The sequence below is a fragment of the Pristiophorus japonicus genome, unplaced genomic scaffold (assembly GCF_044704955.1).
Source record: "Pristiophorus japonicus isolate sPriJap1 unplaced genomic scaffold, sPriJap1.hap1 HAP1_SCAFFOLD_360, whole genome shotgun sequence".
Taxonomy (NCBI): Eukaryota; Metazoa; Chordata; class Chondrichthyes; family Pristiophoridae; genus Pristiophorus; species Pristiophorus japonicus.
The window spans coordinates 257,387-275,928 of NW_027253435.1; the positions used below are offsets into that span (position 1 = coordinate 257,387).

At 45.1% G+C, this 18,542-nt stretch overlaps 1 protein-coding gene across 1 annotated transcript in view; it reads right to left on the reverse strand.

Annotated features, from left to right (window-relative positions):
* LOC139250262 (serine/threonine-protein kinase MRCK alpha-like) overlaps nt 1-18,542 on the reverse strand; it is a gene marked incomplete at its 3' end in the record, with an annotated part of 472,269 nt that overhangs the window by 214,995 nt on the left and 238,732 nt on the right. Inside the window, exons 11-12 of the mRNA XM_070872760.1 lie at nt 7,316-7,482; nt 6,724-6,846 (exon numbers count right to left, since the gene is read on the reverse strand). Coding sequence (XP_070728861.1) covers nt 6,724-6,846; nt 7,316-7,482 — 290 coding nt within the window. The remainder of the gene's footprint in view (nt 1-6,723; nt 6,847-7,315; nt 7,483-18,542) is intronic.

Genomic DNA, 18,542 nt, shown 5'->3' on the forward strand with positions numbered 1-18,542 from the left:
TCAATCTCCCTCCTTTCTCACTTCTGTCGTCAAGAGCACGTGGATTGCTTTGTCTTCTAAACTGAGGCTATCCATTCAGTTGTTTCCTGTTGCAGGTCATGCTCCACTGTTTACAATCTGCGAATGCATCTCTGATTCTCAATGTACTGCAGCTTCTCCCATACTTCCACCCCAGCCCCCACCAGACAGTCTTCACATCTCCTGCATACTGCCCTTCCAACCAGCTTCGGCTTGGCCCAATGCCCATTGGCTCCAGCAACTGCTTCCTCCCCTCTTGCTCTGCTCCTCCCTTTCAAAACTGCAGTCCATTCTCAACCCTTTCATGCTCTCCAACTACCACCCTGTTTCCAATGCCACCACCCTCCCTCTATAGTTTTGGAAAGTGCTTTCACCACCTAGGCTCACTTTCCATAAACTTGTTCACAGTTTTTCACATGGTCAATTATGCCACTCTCCTCCATGGCACAGTCTTTGCATCTTTCCTCCCTCCTTGTCCCAATGCAGCAAGCACACCTCCTGCAATGGCTATTCCTCCTGTAGCTGCAAGGCCACTTCTGGCATTCCCCATGTTTCCATCTTTGCCCTCTCCTACTTCTCATGTAAATGCTGCCTCTACCTATGATGAGAGGATACAAGTATACTGAGAGATTCTAAAAGCTAGGACTGTATTCACTGGGGGAAGAGACTAAGTAACATGCTGAATTTTTTTTTTTAAATCAGTTACTGGGGGTGGGGTTGCTGTGAAGAACCTTTGGTATTTATTTTTCTGATTGTAGCTCTCAGAGGTTTCCACTTTGTCTCCCTCCCCCCACGTCCCCCCTCCCAGCTGGCCAGACTTGCCTTCCTAGTTTCACTGGTTGCAGTAATGCAGCTGCTTCCAGCCCTACTCCAACAATTTTCAGTTCTCTCTTCTCCACACTCAGCCTATATTTGTGCCCAACCTCTCCCCACCAGTCCCTCCTGCCCCGACCCCCATCCTCCAACATTGCATTACCACCCCCAGCTCCCCACTTTGTGTCTAACATTGCTGTACCAATCTAACCCCTTCCTCAGCCTCTGCCCCAGATTTACGTTCCCCTTCCCCACACAGCTTCTAACCTTTCGCTATCTTACTGTCCAGCCTCCAACTCCACTCCATGTTCTCCCTGTTGACTAACCCTGCTTTTCCTTTTATTCCACAGCTTCTAACCCTCCACTACCTTTGTCCATACACCACCTTGCTCTACCTTCCACCTATGACCTCCATCTTCGCAGTCATAACTCTGCCTGGGTCCAATTAACCTGCGTCCTTCAACCCTGCCTGACCTGAAGAGGGCACTTGGTCTTGACTCTCTGCGTAATACCACAGGTGATCGACTAGTAAGTAAATAAAACCAGGGGATTGGGAAACTGGATTATAGTGAATGGTTCTCGTATTCGAGAGGAGGAGCGGCCAGCATCGCGAGACCTGAGCAATCGCGAGAGTACAAAGGGCGGCAGCAGTTTGGAGCAGCGGCAGACCGGGAGAAGCGGCCTCCATCGCGAGACCTGAGCAATCGCGAGAGTACAAAGGGCGGCATCAGTTTGGAGCAGCGGCAGACCGGGAGAAGCGGCCGCCATCGCGAGACCTGAGCAATCGCGGGGGTACAAAGGGCGGCAGCAGTTTGGAGCAGCGGCAGATCGGGAGACGCAGCCGCCATCGCGAGACCTGAGCAATCGCGGGGGTACAAAGGGCGGCAGCAGTTTAGAGCAGCGGCAGATCGGGAGAAGCGGCCGCCATCGCGAGACCTGAGCAATCGCGGGGGTACAAAGGGCGGCAGCAGTTTGGAGCAGCGGCAGATCGGGAGAAGCCAGCTGCAGCATGGACAGAAAGTTTTTTAAAAATCGAAATCGAAGTGTGACATCACAGCCAAGCAGGTAAGTGATTGGCTGGTCGATTGGTGAGTATTTTTTTCTTTTTCTTTTCATTAAGAAACCTTGGGCATTGGTGTAAGTTAAGAACTGCATTTAAATAGATAAGTGATCTTTATTATCTAAGGAGAACTTATTAATCAGATTGACTGTTTGTTGAGTAGTCACTGGGTGTGTTTTGGTAAGGTTTAGAGTTTAGTTCTACTTGATAAATTCCGAGTGTAACTAGAGGGATGGCAGGGCAGCTCAGTCCCTGCCATCCCTCTAGTTACCACATGCGCAGCCGGGATGACCACGTGTGCAGGAGGTGTCTCCAGCTGCACCAACTTGAGCTCCATGTTTTGGAGCTTGAGTGTCAGCTGGAGTCACTGCAAGACTGAGAGCAACGTGGATAGCACGTTTCAGGAGGCAGTCACCCCACACTTTGTGCAGGAAGATAGGGATTGGGTGACCCCTGAACAGAAGAGGAGGACTAGGCAGGTAGTGCAGGAGTCCACTGAGTCCATCTCGCTCTCCAACCGGTACTCTGTTCTGATGGTGGCTCTGGGGAGTGCAGCCAGAGCCAAATCCACGGCACTATGGGTGGCTCAGCTGCACAGGGCGGGGTGGGGGGGGGAAGAAGAATGGAAGAGCTATAGTGGTAAGGGATTCAATAGTCCAATAGTCAGAGGAGCAGATAGGTGTTTCTGCAGCCGCAGACGTGACTCCAGGATGGTACGTTACCTCCTTGGTGCCTATGTTAAGGATGTCACTGAGCGGCTGCAGGGCATTCTGGGGGGAGAAGATGAACAGCCAGAGGTCGTGGTCCATATCGGTACCAATGACATAGGTAGGAAGAGGGATGAGATCCTGCAGGCAGAGTTTAGGGAGGTAGGAGAGAGATTAAAAAGCAGATTACTCCCAGTGCCACGAGCTAGTGAGTACAGAACTAGAAAGATTGAGATGATGAATACGTGGCTGGAGAGATGGTGCAGGCGGGAGGGCTTCTGGGGGAGGTGGGACCTGTACAAGCCGGACAGGTTGCAGCTCAACAGGGCCGGGGCCAGTATCCTCGTGGGGGAGTTTGTTAGTGCTGTTGGGGAAGGTTTAAACTAGCTTGGCAAGGGGATGGGAACCTGAAAATAGATTCAGTATGGAGAGGAGTAAAGCTGAAATTAGAAAGCAAAAATAAAGAAAATGAGTTTAAAGGAGCGAGGAAACCACCAGGAAAAAAGGGTAAAAAAAACAAATTTAAAGGCACTTTGTCTAAATGCACGTAGCATTTGTAACAAAATAGATGAGGTGACAGCACAAATACAGACAAATGGGTATGATCTGGTAGCCATTCCAGAGATGTGGTGTCAAGGTGACCAGGACTGGGAATTAAATATTCAGGGCTATTTGACAATCCGGAAGGACAGACAGAAAGGAAAAGGAGGTGGGGTAGCTCTATTGATAAAGGATGAAATCACTGCAACCGTGAGAAACAATATTGGCTCAAATGATCAGGATGTTGAAACAGTTTGGGTGAAGATAAGGAATAATAAGGGGAAAATGGCGCTGGTGGGCACTGGGCATAGTCGATAGACCCCCTAACAGTAGCAACTCTATTGGTCGGGGCATAAAACCAGGAAATATTGGGGGCTTGTAAAAAGGGAACAGCAATAATCATGGGTGATTTTAACCTCCAAATTGATTGAACAAATCAGATTGGTCAGGGTAGTCTTGAGGAGGAGTTCATAGAGTGCATAAGGGATGGGTTCCTTGAGCAGTATGTAACGGAACCAACCAGGGGGCAGGCTATCCTAGATCTGGTCCTGTGTAATGAGACAGGATTAATAAACAATATCCTGGTAAAGGATGCCCTTGGAATGAGTGATCATAACATGATTGAATTTCAAATTCAGATGGAGGGTGAGAAAGTTGAATCGCTAACCAGCGTACTAAGCTTAAATAAAGGAAACTATGAAGGTATGAGGGCAGAGTTGGCTAAAGTGGACTGGGAAAATAGATTAAAGTGTGGGACGGTTGATGAACAGTGGTGTACATTTAAAGGAGATATTTCACAACTCTCAAAAAAATATATTCCAGTGAGGAGGAAAGGGTGTAGGAGAAAAGATAGCCATCCATGGCTAACTAAAGAAAGAAAGGATGGTATCCAATTAAAAACAAGGGCATACAAAGTGGCCAAAACTAGTGGGAGGACAGAAGATTGGGAAACTTTTAAAAGCCAGCAAAGAATGACTAAAAAAATGATTAAGAATGGAAGATAGACTATGAAAGTAAACTAGCACAAAATATAAAAACAGATAGCAAGAGTTTCTATAGGTATATAAAAAGGAAAAGAGTGGCTAAAGTAAATGTTGGTCCCTTAGAGGACGAGACCAGGGAATTAGCAATGGGGAACATGGAGATGGCAGAAACTCTGAACAAATATTTTGTATCAGTCTTTACAGTAGAGGATACTAACAATATCCCAACAGTGGATAGTCAAGGGGCTATAGCGGGGAAGGAACTTAACACAATCACAATCACTAAGGAGGGGGTACTCAGTAAGATAATGGAACTAAAGGCGGATAAATCGCCTGGACCTGATGGCTTGTATCCTCGCGTCTTAAGAGAAGTAGCAGCAGGGATAGTGGATGCACTGTTGTAATTTACCAAAATTCCCTCGATTCTGGAGAGGCCCCAGCAGATTGGAAAACTGCAAATATAACTACCCTATTTAAAAAAGGAGGCAGACAAAAAGCAGGAAACTATAGACCAGTTAGCCTAACAACTGTGGTTGGGAAAATGTTGGAGTCCATTATTAAAGAAGCAATAGCAGGACATTTGGAAAAGCAAAATTCGGTCAGGCAGTGTCAGCATGGATTTATGAAGGGAAAGTCATGCTGGAATTCTTTGAGTATGTAACGAACAGGGTGGATAAAGGGGAACCAGTGGATGTGGTGTATTTGGACTGCTAGAAGGCATTTGGCCAGGTGCCACATAAAAGTTTACTGCACAAGATAAAAGTTCACGGGGTTGGGGGTAATATATTAGCAGGGTTAGAAGATTGGCTATCTAACAGAGAATAGAGAGTCGGGATAAATGGTTCATTCTTGGGTTGGCAATCAGTAACTAGTGGGGTGCCGTAGGGATCAGTGCTGGGACCCCAACTATTTACAATCTATATTAATGACTTGGAAGAAGGGATCGAGTGTTACGTAGCCAAGTTTGCTGATGATACAAAGATGGAAGGAAAAGCAATGTGTAAGGAGGACACAAAAAATCTGCAAAAGAACATAAACAGGCTAAGTGAGTGGGCAAAAATTTGGCAGATGGAGTATAATGTTGGAAAGTGTGAGGTCATGCACTTTGGCAGAAAAAAAATCAAAGAACAAGTTATTATTCAAATGGAGAAAGATTGCAAAGTGCTGCAGTACAGCAGGACCTAGGGAGCACTTGTGCATGAAACACAAAAGGTTTGTATGCAGGTACAGCAAGTGATCAGGAAGGCCAATGGAAACTTGGTCTTTATTGCAAAGGGGATGGAGTATAAAAGCAGGGAAGTCTTGCAACAGTTATACAGGGTATTGGTGAGGCCACACCTGGAATACTGCGTGCAGTTTTGGTTTCCATATTTACAAAATAATATACTTGCTTTGGAGGCAGTTCAGAGAAGGTTCATTTGGTTGATTCCGGAAATGGGCCTCTGCTCATTGGAATTTAGAAGATTGAGAGGTGATGTTATCCTAATGTACAAGATTATGGGGGGGGCTTGACAAGGTGGATGCAGAGAGAATGTTTCCACTGATGGGGGAGACTAGAACTAGGGGGCATATCCTTAGAATAAGGGGCCGCCCATTTAGAACTGAGATGAGGAGAAATTTATTTTCTTAGAGGGTTGTAAATCTGTGGAATTCGCTGCCTCAGAGAGCTGTGGAAGCTGGGACATTGAATAAATTTAAGACAGAGATAGACAGTTTCTTAACCGATACAAGAATAAGGGGTTATGAGGAGCGGGCAGGGAAGTGAAGCTGAGTCCATGATCAGATCAGGTATGATCGTATTAAATGGCGGAGCAGGCTCGAGGAGCCGTATGGCCTACTCCTGCTCCTATTTCTTATGTTCTTATGTTCTTATTCCATGGAACAGAACAGGCTGAAGACCTGCAACCGGGCAGCCACTAAAGAAACTCTAGTGTCACTAACCGGCAGGTGAATGTTTCTCTCACCTGTATCCCTTTCCACAAGAAAGCCGGTTATTACCCATAGCATTAGAATCGAACCGGGATCTCAGTTTAGGGAGACTTGTTGATGTGGATTCCCAGCATTCTGCTGCAGGAGGCTTGAACAGCATTGAAAGGGACTTTCAAGCAGGACACATGCAGGATTATTATCCTGGACAAAAAGCGGCATTAAATATTAACACTGAGCTGACCTCCCATGATAGTTAGACCACGGGTCGAGGCACACTTAGCACGCAGCTTCTTCTGGAGTTTGAAACTATTGCGGCAGGAAATCAAAGCAAGTTTGCAATGGATTTTAATGAGAAAAAAAATTGGAATCATATAATCGTACAGCACAGACAGATGACATTCAGCCCATCATGCCTGTGCGGCTCTTTGAAAGAGCTATCCAATTGGTCCCACTCCTCTGATATTTCTCTGCAATTTTTTCCAATTTAAGCATTTATTCAATTCCCTTTTGAAAGTTATTTTTGTTTTCAGGTAGTGCAAAATGCATTAAAAAAAATCTAAATTCACATACTAAAGATGGCATCTTCGAAACATTCACTTGGTTTAAGCATCAACATTATTTGACCAACGCAGCAAACTGGAGTAAATCCCAAACGTAAAACTAATTGCCTTACCTAATACTTGCTGTTTTAATTTTTCTACTTCTTCTTTCAAATTTTTAATTTCTAGTTCTCTGCTCGCAGTTACCGGACCATCCACAGTTGAATACTGAAGCACCTGAACAGTCTGCGTAGACTCTATCAAACAAAACCAAGTGAACCAGTGGGTAAGTATTCTGCAACTGCACCGTGGAGAATTAAGACACCAGCAGATTGCTAGTATTACAATAATGGCATTTATTGTGAAGTGATCAGTGCGACACCGCTGAAGAAACCTACTGCTTCTTAAAAATAAAATATAATGCCCTGCCTCTCAATTTTAACATTACTGCCTTTGATTAAAAAAGTACCCAAAATAAGAATTTAGGGTAATTCATGAAGAACTGCATCTCTATATTCCTACTGTTGAATAAATGATGCAGCAGAGTTTCCACTTGGTCCAGGTGGATGATAAAGCTATAATGGGAAGAAGCTCAAGTTATTCTGGAAGGATGAGATCAAGTGGGCTGAAGAGCTTGTGAATTCCAACAAGATGGCTTAGTAGGACGATTTTCCAGGCAGCACGAATGTTGCTTAATAATGCTACCAAACCGAGCTAAACCCTCACCTTGAAGTTTCCTACTCAGTTCGAGTTTTTCTTGTTCTAAACGCCGTATCCTCCTCTCGTAAGCCTCCGTGGCTAAACTGTCCTCTAATGTCCGCTGAACATTGATATCAACATCTGTCGAGGACGATCCAGCAGCATCTCTCAGACTGCTTCTATCAGACAGAATACTGAGAAGAAAAACAATGCATTAAATAAAATAAACTCTTCAAAATTATTGGTGTGAAGCAAAACAAGATCAAAGCATTTGGATTGTAGAACCACCATGGAGGTAGCATCTGAGATAAACAGTACAACTCACAAACAAGCCCTGCTAAATGGATGGGCTGTATCTGGAATTTACATCTGTGCCTGAAAGTTAACCAACATTTATAACCATTTATAACCATATCTGTAACAAGAACATAAGAACAGAAGAATTTAGAGCAGGAGTCAGCCATATGGCCCCTCGAGCCTGCTCTGCCAATCAATACGATCATGGCTGATCTTCAACCTCAACTCCACTTTCCCACCTGATACCCATATCCCTTGATTCCCTTACAGCCCAAAAATCTATCTATCTATCTTGAATATACTCAACGATTGAGTATCCACAGACCTTTGGGGTAGAGAATTCCAAAGATTCACAACCCTCTGAGTGAAGAAATTCCTTCTCGTCTCAGTCTTAAATGGCCGATCCCTTAACCGGAGATTATGCCCCCTAGTTCTAGACTCTTCAGCCAGGGGAGACAATCTCTCGGCATCTATCCTGTCAAACCCCCTCAGAATCTTCTGTTTCAATGAGATCATCTCTCATTCTTCTAAACTCCAGAGTATAGGCCCAGTCTACTTAATCTCTCCTCATAGGGCAACACTTTCATCCCAGGAATCAATCTTGTGAACCTGAGTTGGATAAGTAGCTGAAAGAAAAAAATTTGTAGGCTTCGGGGAAAGGGCGGGGGAGGGACTAGCTGAGGTGCTCTTGCAGAGAGCCAGCACAAGCTCGATGGGCTAAATGGCCTTCGTCATTGCTGTAACCATTCTCTCACCATTTAAAAAATACTCTGCATTTCTATTTTTCCTACCAAAGTAGATAACTCCACATTATTTTCTATTTACCATGTTCTTTACCCACTCACTTAGCTTGACTATATCCCCTTGAAGTCTCTTTGCATCCTCCTCACAACTTAACATTCCCACCTAGCTTTGTATCATCAGCAAACCTGGATATATTACATTTGGTCCCCTCATCCAAATCATTGATATAGATTGTGAATAGCTGAGGCCCAAGCACCGATCCTTGCAGCACCCCACTAGTTATAGCCTGCCAACATGAAAATGACCCGTTTTTTCCTACTCTCTATTTTCTGTCCGTTAACCAATCTTCAATCCATGCGAGTATATTACCCCCAATCCCATGAGCCCTAATTTTGTTTAATAACTTCTTGTGTGGCATCTTATCGAATGCCTTTGGAAAATCCAAATACCACAACAACTGGTTCCCCATTATCTGTTCTGCACGTTACAACCTCAAAACAGATTTGTCAAACATGATTTCCCTTTCATAAATCCATCTGGCTCTGCCCAATCCTATTATTATTTTCTAAGAGGCCTGTTACCACGTCCTTAATAATAGATTCTAGCATTTTCACTAATACTGATGTCAGGCTAACTGGTCTGTAGTTCCTCGTTTTCTCTCGTCCTCCTTTCTTAAATAGCGGGGTTACATTTGCTACCTTCCAATCAGCGGGAATGGGACTTGAGCAAACAACCTTCTGACTCAGAGGCTAGTGTGCTACCTACTGAGCCATAGCTGACACATAAACATGACAGTAACCAGAGGCCTTTTAGAAGGCAATTGGACATTTACGTGAAGAGGACTAATTTGCAGGGTTAACAAAATCAACTTGTATTTATATAGCGCCTTTAACGTAGTAAAACGTCCCAAGGCGCTTCACAGGAGTGTCGACAAAACAAATAAATTTGACACCGAGCCACATAAGAAGAAATTACAGCAGATAACCAAAAGCTTGGTAAAGACGTAGGCTTTAAGGAGCGTCTTAAAGGAGGAAAGAGAGGTAGAGAGGCGGAGAGGTTTGGGGGGGCGGGGCGGGGGGTGGGGGAATGGTGGGGGGGGGGAAAAGAGCTCCAGAGCTTAGGGCCCAGGCAGCTGAAGGCACGGCCACCAATGGTTGAGCAGTTATAATCAGGGATGCTCAAGAGGGCAGAATTAGAGGAGCGCAGACATCTTAGGAGGTTGTGGGGCTAGAGGAGATTACAGAGATAGCGAAGGGCGAGGCCATTAAGAGATTTGTAAACAAGGGTGAAAATTGTGAAAGTGAGCCGTTGCTTAACCGGGAGCCAATGTAGGGGTGATGGGTGAGCGGGACTTGGTGCGAGTTAGGACACGGGCTGCTGAGTTTTGGATGACCTCAAGTTTACATAGGGTAGAATGTGGAAGGCCAGCCAGGAGTGCGTTGGAGTAGTCAAGTCTAGAAGTAACAAAGGCGTGGATGAGGATTTCAGCAGCGGATGAGATAAGGCAGGGGGTGGAGGCGGGCGATGTTAGGGAGGTGGAAATAGGCGGTTTTAGTTATGCTGCAGAAACGTGGCCAGAAGCTCATTTCAGGGTCAAATATGAAGCCGAGGTTGCAAACAGTCTGATTCAGCCTCAGACAGATGCTCGGGAGAGGGATGGAGTTGGTGGCTAAGGAATGCATTTTGCAGTGGGGACCAAAGACAGCTCCTCAAAAAGGCCTCTAACTGCCAGAAAGCGGTGACTCGGCGGTGGAGTCGAGCAGCTGCCGACTTCCAGTCCAATGGCCGCCGCCAGCGAAATTTAGCTCGGGAATTTTTCCGGCGGTCCCAACTTCTGTCTGAAGTGCGTCAACAAAGGACGCACTGCTAATCTCCCGCACCTCCATTGCACCTCCTGCAAAATTTAGCTCCAAAAATCTTGAAGCCGCTGCACTGTCGGTGCACCTTTCTTTCAGTCTGTGAGCCATGGCAGCGTGGCAGCACTTCAAGGGGAGGGTCCACTGCCGCAGCTGCCATGTTTTTTTGTCGGCCGACTGGCAGGTCGGGCCGACAATTATGCCCCCGGGTTCGGCCGGGCCGCCAGCAGGCAGCCAGGCACCCCCACTTGGGTACCATACCGCTGGCTCGGCCAAAACCCTCCCTGGTGGCCCAGTGGACCGAAGTTTCAAAATGCCGAAGGCTCTCTCCTTTAAATGAAGGGGAGAACGCGGTGACACACACGAGTCATGACGTCATCTCCGCTCCGCTGCTGATAGCTGCGGAGACTCCCTCCAGCCTCCACTTCCACCCCTCTCGAGTACTTACCGCCTCACTTCCACCCCATTATGACCGACTCCCGGTGCGCTTCAAACAAAATGACAGAAAGCTGAATTTACCGAAAGAGGTGACCTCATCCGACACGGTGGAAAAAACACTTCAGGAGCGGAAGGTGCGACCCGCTTCGGGCAGAAGTAAATTTCGGCCCCAATGGATTCAGTCTTCCTAATATTTAATTGGAGAAAATATCTGCTCATCCAGTACTGGATGTCTGACAAGCAGTCTGACAATTTAGAGGCCGTGGAGAGGTCGAGAGAAGTGGTGGTGAGGTAGAACTGGGTGTTGTCAGCATACATGTAGAAACTGACTCCGTGTTTTCGGATGATGTCGGCAAGGGGCAGGGTATAGATGAGAAATAGGATGGGGCCAAGGATAGATCCTTGGGGGACACCAGAGGTAACGATGTGGGAGTGGGTGGAGAAGCTATTACAGGTGATTTTCTGGCTACGATTAGATAGATAAGAATGTAACCAGGCGAGTGCAGTTCCACCCAGCTGGACGATGGTGGCGAGGCAAGTCGAAAAGGACGAGGAGGGACAGTTTACCTTTGTCACAGTCACAAAGCTTAAGGGGAAAAAGATGGGATATGGGACTAATTTGGACGGCTCTTTCAGAGAGCCAGCACAGGCGTGACAGGCCAAATGGCCTCCTTCTGTGCTGTAAGATTCTATGATTGGCTGTTTATACTTCATTGGGGATATCTTTTATAGTGCTACACAGATCTGCTCTTGAAGTTTATAGCACAATTTGGGATTGGATGACAATTGTGTCATTCTTTTACAGTGGATTTAAAAAAAGCAGCCAACTGGTGAAAATAGTAAGCTGACCCAGTTATCGAAAGACAATGTTATACCGAAGCTGAAGTTCACAAATTTCATCACAGTGCACTCCCAGGAATGAAACCATCATCAAAGAAAGTGTGGTTCAGAGAAAAGGATATTTTATTGCAGTCCTAATTCTCAGACGAACACTCCCTCCTAGTGGAACAAACGCTCTATTGGGCAATGTAGGCTAATCTACAGCACTGAGGTGCTTATCTTAAAGATAAAATTTCACCACTTTCACCTTCTTAATCTAAGCTACGATTAGCTGTAGCTCCTTGTGTTTCGAGTCCATTTTGGTAGTTCAAATGATAGGAGCTGGTGACATTAGAAGCATTGGATCGGTGGCAGACGGCACAATTTATTTAAAATCAACTTACATAAAAATAACCAGAAATAATTTTCAACCAGCTACATTAGTAAACAATCATAAGACCATAACAATAGGAGCAGGAATAGGCCATCCGTGGCTAACTAAAGAAATAAAGGACGGTATCCAATTAAAAACAAGGGCATACAAAGTGGCCAAAACTAGCAGGAGGACAGAAGATTGGGAAACTTTTAAAAGCCAGCAAAGAATGACAAAAAAATGATTAAAAAAGGTAAGATAGACTATGAAAGTAAACTAGCACAAAATATAAAAACAGATAGCAAGAGTTTCTAAAGGTATATAAAAAGGAAGAGTGGCTAAAGTAAAAATGTTGGTCCCTTAGAGGACGAGACCGGGAAATTAGTAATGGGGAACATGGAGATGGCAGAAACTCTGAACACATTTTTTGCATCAGTCTTTACGGTAGAGGACACTAACAATATTCCAACAGTGGATAGTCAAGGGGCTATAGCGGGGGAGGAACACAATCACAATCACTAAGGTGGTGATACTCAGTAAGATAATGGGACTGAAGGCAGATAAATCCCCTGGACCTGATGGCTTGCATCCTAGGGTCCTAAGAGAATTTTGTGGATGCATTGGTTGTAATTTACCAAAATTCCCTGGATTCTGGGGCGGTCCCAGCAGATTGGAAAACTGCAAAAGTAACATCCCTATTTAAAAAAGGAGGCAGATAAAAAACAGGAAACTATAGGCCAGTTAGCCTAACATCTGTGGTCGGGAAAATGTTGGAGTCCATTTTTAAAGAAGCAGTAGCAGGACATTTGGAAAAGCAAAATTCGGTCAGAGTCAGCATGGATTTATGAAGGGGAAGTCACGATTGACAAATTTGCTGGAATTCTTTGATGATGTAGCGAACAGGGTGGATAAAGGGGAACCAGTGGATGTGGTGTATTTGGACTTCCAGAAGGCATTTGACAAGGTTACTGCACAAGATAAAAGTTCATGGGGTTGGGGGTAATATATTAGCATGGATATAGAGGATTGGCTAATTGACAGAAAAGAGAGTCGGGATAAATGGTTCATTCTCTGGTTGGCAACCAGTAACCAGTGGGGTACCGCAGGGATTAGTGCTGGGACCCCAACTATTTACAATCCATTCTATTGGCGAGAAAGCAGGAAGGGGGTACTGAAGTTTCATGTTCAGCCATGAACTCATTGAATGGCGGTGCAGGCTAGAAGGGCTGAATGGCCTGCTCCTGCACCTATTTTCTATGTTTCTATGTTTAATGACTTGGAAGAAGGGACTGAGTGCAACATAGCCAAGTTTGCTGACTATACAAAGATGGGAGGAAAAGCAATGTGTGAGGAGGACACAAAAAATCTGTAAAAGAACAGAGACAGGCTAAGTGAGTGGGCAAAAGTTTGGCAGATGGAGTATAATGTTGGAAAGTGAGAGGTCTTGGACTTTGGAAGAAAAAAATCAAAGAGCAAGTTATTATTTAAATGGAGAAAGATTACAAAGTGCCGCAATACAACAGGACCTGGGGGTATTTGTGCATGAAACGCAAAAGGATAGTATGCAGGTACAGCAAGTGATCAGGAAGGTCAATGGTAGCTTGGCCTTTATTGCAAAGGGGATGGAGTATAAAAGCAGGGAAGTCTTGCTACAGCTATACAAGGTATTGGTGAGGCTACACCTGGAATACTGCGTGCAGTTTTGTTTTCCATATTTATGAAAGGATATACTTGCTTTGGATGCAGCTGAGAGAAGGTTCACTAGGTTGATTCCGGGGATTGACTTATGAGGAAAGGTTGAGTAGGTTGGGCCTCTACTCATTTGAATTCAGATGAATGAGAGATGATCTTATCGAAACGTATAAGATTATGAGGGGGCTTGACAAGGTGGATGCAGAGAGGATGTTTCCACTGATGGGGAAGACTAAAACTAGAGGGCTGTTGAGGGGGATGACTCATCAGGAGAGGGCAGCAGCAGCCAAGTTCATGGCACCGTGGCTGGCTTTGTTGCACAGGAGGGCAGGAAAAAGAGTGGGCGAGCGATAGTGATAGGGGATTCAATTGTAAGGGGAAAAGATAGGCGTTTCTGCGGCCGCAACCGAGACTCCAGGATGGTATGTTGCCTCCCTGGTGCAAGGGTCAAGGATGTCTCGGAGCGGGTGCAGGACATTCTAAAAAGGGAGGGAGAACAGCCAGTTGTCGTGGTGCACGTTGGTACCAATGACATAGGTTAAAAAAGGGATGAGGTCCTACGAAATGAATTTAAGGAGCTAGGAGCTAAATTAAAAAGTAGGACCTCAAAAGTAGTAATCTCGGGATTGCTACCAGTGCCACGTGCTAGTCAGAGTAGGAATCGCAGGATAGCTCAGATGAATACGTGGCTTGAGCAATGGTGCAGCAATGAGGGATTCAAATTCCTGGGGCATTGGAACCGGTTCTGGGGGAGGTGGGACCAGTACAATCCGGACGGTCTGCACCTGGGCAGAATCGGAACCAATGTCCTCGGGGGAGTGTTTGCTAGTGCTGTTGGGGAGGAGTTAAACTAATATGACAGGGGGATGGGAACCAATGCAGGGAGATAGAGGGAAACAAAAAGGAGGCAAAAACAAAAGACAGAAAGGAGATGAGGAAAAGTGGAGGGCAGAGAAACCCAAGGCAAAGAACAAAAAGGGCCATTGTACAGCAAAATTCTAAAAGGACAGAGGGTGTTAAAAAAACAAGCCTAAAGGCTTTGTGTCTTAATGCAAGGAGTATCCGCAATAAGGTGGATGAATTAACTGTGCAAATAGATGTTAACAAATATGATGTGATTGGGATTACGGAGACGTGGCTCCAGGATGATCAGGGCTGGGAACTCAACATCCAGCGGTATTCAACATTTAGGAAGGATAGAATAAAAGGAAAAGGAGGTGGGGTAGCATTGCTGGTTAAGGAGGAGATTAAGGCAATAGTTAGGAAGGACATTAGCTTGGATGATGTGGAATCTATATGGGTAGAGCTGCAGAACACCAAAGGGCAAAAAACGTCAGTGGGAGTTGTGTACAGACCTCCAAACAGTAGTAGTGATGTTGGGGAGGGCATCAAACATGAAATTAGGGGTGCATGCAATAAAGGTGCAGCAGTTATAATGGGTGACTTTAATATGCACATAGATTGGGCTAACCAAACTGGAAGCAATACGGTGGAGGAGGATTTTCTGGAGTGCATAAGGGATGGTTTTTTAGACCAATATGTCGAGGAACTAACTAGGGGGGAGGCCATCTTAGACTGGGTGTTATGTAATGAGAGGGGATTAATTAGCAATCTCGTTGTGCGAGGCCCCTTGGGGAAGAGTGACCATAATATGGCGGAATTCTGCATTGGGATGGAGAATGAAACAGTTAATTCAGAGACCATGGTCCAGAACTTAAAGAAGGCTAACTTTGAAGGTATGAGGCGTGAATTGGCTGGGATGGATTGGCGAATGATACTTAAGGGGTTGACTGTGGATGGGCAATGGCAGACATTTAGAGACCGCATGGATGAACTACAACAATTGTACATTCCTGTCTGGCATAAAAATAAAAAAGGGAAGGTGGCTCAACCGTGGCTATCAAAGGAAATCAGGGATAGTATTAAAGCCAAGGAAGTGGCATACAAATTGGCCAGAAATATCAGCGAACCTGGGGACTGGGAGAAATTTAGAACTCAGCAGAGGAGGACAAAGGGTTTGATTAGGGCAGGGAAAATGGAGTATGAGAAGAAGCTTGCAGGGAACATTAAGACGGATTGCAAAAGTTTCTATAGATATGTAAAGAGAAAAAGGTTAGTAAAGACAAACGTAGGTCCCCTGCAGTCAGAATCAGGGGAAGTCATAACGGGGAACAAAGAAATGGCGGACCAATTTAACAAGTACTTTGGTTCGGTATTCACGAAGGAGGACACGAACAACCTTCCGGTTATAAAAGGGGTCGGGGGGTCTTGTAAGGAGGAGGAACTGAGGGAAATCCTTATTAGCCGGGAAATTGTGTTGGGGAAATTGATGGGATTGAAGGCCGATAAATCCCCAGGGCCTGATGGACTGCATCCCAGAGTACTTAAGGAGGTGGCCTTGGAAATAGTGGATGCGTTGACAGTCATTTTCCAACATTCCATTGACTCTGGATCAGTTCCTATGGAGTGGAGGGTAGCCAATGTAACCCCACTTTTTAAAAAAGGAGGGAGAGAGAAAACAGGGAATTGTAGACCGGTCAGCCTGACATCGGTAGTGGGTAAAATGATGGAATCAATTATTAAGGATGTCATAGCAGTGCATTTGGAAAGAGGTGACATGATAGGTCCAAGTCAGCATGGATTTGTGAAAGGGAAATCATGCTTGACAAATCTTCTGGAATTTTTTGAGGATGTTTCCAGTAGAGTGGACAAGGGAGAACCAGTTGATGTGGTATATTTGGACTTTCAGAAGGCGTTCGACAAGGTCCCACACAAGAGATTGATGTGCAAAGTTAGAGCACATGGGATTGGGGGTAGTGTACTGACATGGATTGAGAACTGGTTGTCAGACAGGAAGCAAAGAGTAGGAGTAAATGGGTACTTTTCAGAATGGCAGGCAGTGACTAGTGGGGTACCGCAAGGTTCTGTGCTGGGGCCCCAGCTGTTTACACTGTACATTAATGATTTAGATGAGGGGATTAAATGTAGTATCTCCAAATTTGCGGATGACACTAAGTTGGGTGGCAGTGTGAGCTGCGAGGAGGATGCTGTGAGGCTGCAGAGCGACTTGGATAGGTTAGGTGAGTGGGCAAATGCATGGCAGATGAAGTATAATGTGGATAAATGTGAGGTTATCCACTTTGGTGGTAAAAACAGAGAGACAGACTATTATCTGAATGGTGACAGATTAGGAAAAGGGGAGGTGCAACGAGACCTGGGTGTCATGGTACATCAGTCATTGAAGGTTGGCATGCAGGTGCAGCAGGTGGTTAAGAAAGCAAATGGCATGTTGGCCTTCATAGCAAGGGGATTTGAGTACAGGGGCAGGGAGGTGTTGCTACAGTTCTACAGGGCATTGGTGAGGCCACACCTGGAGTATTGTGTACAGTTTTGGTCTCCTAACCTGAGGAAGGACATTCTTGCTATTGAGGGAGTGCAGCGAAGGTTCACCAGACTGATTCACGGGATGGTGGGACTGACCTATCAAGAAAGACTGGATCAACTGGGCTTGTATTCACTGGAGTTCAGAAGAATGAGAGGGGACCTCATAGAAACATTTAAAATTCTGACGGGGTTAGACAGGTTAGATGCAGGAAGAATGTTCCCAATGTTGGGGAAGTCCAGAACCAGAGGTCACAGTCTAAGGATAAGGGGTAAGCCATTTAGGACCGAGATGCGGAGGAACTTCTTCACCCAGAGAGTGGTGAACCTGTGGAATTCTCTACCACAGAAAGTTGTTGAGGCCAATTCACTAAATATATTCAAAAAGGAGTTAGATGAGGTCCTTACTACTAGGGGGATCAAGGAGTATGGTGAGAAAGCAGGAATGGGGTACTGAAGTTGAATGTTCAGCCATGAACACATTGAATGGCGGTGCAGGCTAGAAGGGCTGAATGGCCTACTCCTGCACCTATTTTCTATGTTTCTATGTTTCTATGTTTCTATGACCTTAGAATGATGAGGAGAAATTTTTCTCTGAGGGTTGTAAATCTGTGGAATTCGCTGCCACAGAGAGCTGTGGAAGCTGGGACATTGAATAAATTTAAGACAGAAATAGACAAATAGACAGTTTCTTAAACGATAAGAGGATAAGGGGTTATGGGGAGGGGGCTGGGAAGTGGAGCTGAGTCCATGATTGGATGAGCCATGATATTATTGAGTGGCGCAGCAGGGTCAAGGGGCCGTATGGCCTACTCCTGTTCCTATTTCTTATATTCTTATTTGGCCCCTCGAGCCTGCTCCGCCATTTAACAAGATCATGGCTGATCTGATCATGGACTCAGCTCCACTTCCCTGCCCGCTCCCCATAACCTTAACTCTCCCTTATTGCTCAAAAATCTCATCATCCCCGTCATAAATATATTCAATGACCCAACCTCCACAGTTCTCTGGGGCAGAGAATTCCATAGATTTACAACCCTCAGAGAAGAAATTTCTCCTCATCTCTGTTTTAAATGGGCGGCCCCTTATTCTAAGACCATGTTCCCTAGTTTTAGTTTCCCCAATGAGTGGAAGCATCCTCTCTGCATCCACCTTGTCAAGCCCCCTCATTATCTTATAAATTTCAATAAGATCACCTCTCATTTTTCTGAACTCCAATGTGTATAGGCCCAATCTACTCAATCTATCCTCATAAATCACCCCCGATTCTCTTGAATCAACCTAGTGAACCTTCTCTGAACAGCCTTAATGCCAGTATAGTACAAGAGTAAAGAAATAATAACAAATTTATACATGACATTGATTAGCCACAGTTAGAGTAGTGTGTACAGTTTTGGGTTCCATTATAGAAAAGGCATTAAAGTCACAGAACATATATTCACCAGGGTTTTGTCAGGGATAAAAAAAAACTAAGTTATGAGGACAGACTGGAGATAGTAGGAGTATTCTAAGTGGAGATTCAATAGATCTTTTTTAAATTATGCAGGGTATTGATAAGAGTGATTAAAGAAATATTATTTCCTCTGGTTGAGGAGTCAGTGATGAAAGACCCATCAATTGAATATTAAGAGAAGTGAGGAGAGAGGTTAGGAGA